At 41.2% G+C, this 3,191-nt stretch overlaps 1 protein-coding gene across 7 annotated transcripts in view; it reads right to left on the bottom strand.

Moving 5' to 3' along the window:
- Positions 1-3,191, bottom strand: part of TANC1 (tetratricopeptide repeat, ankyrin repeat and coiled-coil containing 1) — a 285,257-nt gene that overhangs the window by 32,207 nt on the left and 249,859 nt on the right. For all 7 annotated transcript variants that reach the window (XM_019522346.1, XM_019522348.1, XM_019522347.1 and 4 more), the window contains one exon: positions 1,219-1,404. In XM_019522346.1, coding sequence (XP_019377891.1) covers positions 1,219-1,404 — 186 coding nt within the window. The remainder of the gene's footprint in view (positions 1-1,218; positions 1,405-3,191) is intronic.

A 3,191-nucleotide genomic window follows, 5' to 3' on the forward strand; every position in this document is an offset into this window, starting at 1 on the left:
GTCAGTTTGCTGCAGACAGTATAAAGAAGCAGGGAGGGAGTTTGAAAAGCTCTGTATCATTAACAGATGCATGCACTGCACACCCCTCTTTGCTTCAGAGTGCTAGTAGGGGACTGGCAACACTCCCGCCCTTTGAGCAGCCAGCGGGTAAAAACCTGGGATGGTGCAGGCAGACCTCCCTAATCAGAGGTCCTGCCGGGGCCTAGCCATAAGCCCCCTCAGCTCAGTATTGTGCAAAGGAAGGGAAGGCTGCTTTAGCGTCCCCCACCTTCTAGCCTAAGCCACTGCAAGCATGTGCCTGAATTTCCTCAGTCCAGAGAGAACATCTGTCTGGTTACAAACCAGTTAGTCTAGCCAGGTTAGACTAACCTGCAAAGATGAATCAATTCAGGCTCAAGCATTTTGAATGTCTGTCTCTAGCCCAGAACCATAACTATTCCAAGCAGTCTGAGGCAACCAGAACACAAGGTCAGAAAACAGAGCAAACATTTGGGGGTTACTCCTGGCTTTTCTAGTGACCAGCAGTATAAACCTCCATTAATTATTTCTTTCCTTAGGTTTCTACCAGCAAAATGAGGATAACAGCTACCTACCTACTTTGCAAGGATACTGAAAGAACAAATTAACACTTCTGTGGCACTTAGATTCTATGGTACCCACCCCCTAAGAAAAGCCTATAGGGAAAGAAAGTACTGCCTCATTTAAGGTTTTGAATGGTATTATACAGCAAGCAGTGAGAGGCATGCCAGCAGAGAGTAGAAAAATGATCTGGTGAATTCTGATTCTTCTTAGTCCTTTGGAGGCAAACTAGGTTGTGCAATGAGGAGTGATTAGTGTATGTACACATATGCATGCAATTTGGCAACAGTAAAGCCATGACACCATAGGCTTCAGCTGTCAAGTAGGTACCCAGGGTCCCTAGATGGGCTTGTGCAGTCCACACTGAAGCCCATGTTGCTGCAGCTTCACAGATATAAATACTTGCACTAGCCAGAATAATGCTGGTTCAGGTATGTCTACATGACCAGCAATTACACCAGTCAAATGCAACACAGACACTCGTCAAGCAGTCTTGCAATATCTACAAGTCACAGAGAGCTAAATTAGTATATTGTTGGCCAAAGGGCTTTCTGTAGAATTTTTTTCCCTTTTTATACCCTGGTTTTGGTTATTTTGATGATTCAAGTAGGCATTAAAACACTCCAACTCCCAGCCTACCTGACAGTGGCCCATACTGGAAGCTGCTGTCAATGCTTGCTGAAGTGCCTGACATTTCCTCAATGAATTTTGTTCATGGGAAGAAACTGTCCAATCAATATTGAGCAAGTACTGAAGGATATCACAATGTCCTCTCAATGCACTGTGAACCAAAGCACATTGGCCTTTCTTGTCCAGGTAGTCAGCCTGTATTGTAGAACACACAATTGTTCGTAAAGAATCTCAGAAATTCCATAATATCTAATCAAAACAAAAGGTCAGTCCCCACAACCCTCCCAGTCACACAAGAGATAATGATCTTGTGGGAAGTTTGGTGACTCACTGTATAATTCTAGTGCACTTTGTGTTACATAAATAAATCAGAGTTTTGCAGAAATAATTTTCCATTTAATTTACAGGCAATATTTTTTGTTGCAGTTTAAAGAACAGCTGGAATTTTGATAACCATGCATATAAAATAAAAACCTTAAAGGAGAGCCTAATGTACAAGACAGCTCCTTTACGTGTGTTTTGGGTTCCCTCCAGCTCCTGCTATAGTATGCATGTGCTCATGTGTACACACACACACACACGGGTTTGTCCCTAATGTGAGTTTGTTGGGGGTTGTTATTAAATTCACTGACTCTGCCAAGACCACAAGGAGTACATAAGGTTAGTTCCATCACAGTTCCAGCTCTACTCTTTATTGTGGCTGGTGCACCGTACTGGCATTCCACAGTATCCAACTTGGTGTCACTTTTCATGAAAGTGAGGATCAGAGTGAACGGCCAACACGAGAAGTCACAAACCCATAATACTTGGAGGTGTTCATGGAATGTCATGCATGTTCTCTTGAACTTATTTTACTTATATGTCATATGTGGTCTCTACGGTAGACAGTATTAAGCTGTGCTTAGCCTTATCAATCTTAGGTTTGTATGAACTGTGATATTTGATATGAATGTATTTTTATGTTTCATATTTTAGCCAGGATTGGTAAACAGGTCAGTTAATTGGTTTACAAGACAATGATCAACTTAAGCGTTCCTCTTCTTCACATCTGAGAGAAGTAATCACTGAGATTTAGCATCCAACATGTTAATGACCAGTCAAAGGGACCCTTTCATATGTCATCCAGGCACATGAGCCAGGCGCTTTCAGACAATGATGAATTTACATTTTACAAGGAGTCTTTTAGCAAGAATGACACATGTAAACAAGGCTATTGAAAGAAGGGCATTTCTCACAGTTGGTAAGAGAGGGTATTTCTCACAGAATAAGCGACAGAGAGTATCTTTAGGATACTGGACTAGTACTTTTTACATCTGAAAGAAATACAAATATTCTCTGGGAAAGACTTCTGGTCTGTTAAACAGATACGCACCTGGTGCAGGAAGTTTTATGAATAGTATATGCTTCCTAAGAATTCTGTAGATGTATTTAAACAGCCAGATAAGGAAACATACTTAAGCCTTGCCATGAAAGCAAGTCTTTTTCTCAGATTTCCTGAGCATAAGGTGCTTTAGTTCCCCAGTGGCTTGAGTGGGCAACACAAACTAACAGCCTGGGAAAAAACTTTGGCTTGGACAAAAGTAGAATCTGCATTCTCGGAACTTACTCTAAGATGCAGAGATAAGGTAAAAACATTGTTCTGATATTATCTGTTATGAATATATTCTTATGTTTCTGTCTGTATCTCAACATATGGTTACTAATTTCTTATGCTTGCTTATTTTTTCAAAAAGTCTTTTTGTTACTCTTTATAACTTGCTTGTTATTTTCAATGGCAGGTATGATTTCAGAGCCTTTGACCAGACAGGCAGGCCTCCTCTCCAGAAGTGGGGAAGTCTATCATTCCTGTGAATATAACCAGCCAAGGTTGTGATTCTTGTAGCTGACAAAATCTCTGCAAAGACTAGCAAGACCAGAGTGAGAAGGGTAAAATTGATGTACCCTGAACGAAGAACCTGGCCTCTTGGCATGTCTCAGTTCGT

The sequence above is a fragment of the Gavialis gangeticus genome, unplaced genomic scaffold (genome assembly GCF_001723915.1).
Source record: "Gavialis gangeticus isolate Ggan-Ray unplaced genomic scaffold, GavGan_comp1, whole genome shotgun sequence".
Taxonomy (NCBI): domain Eukaryota; kingdom Metazoa; phylum Chordata; order Crocodylia; family Gavialidae; genus Gavialis; species Gavialis gangeticus.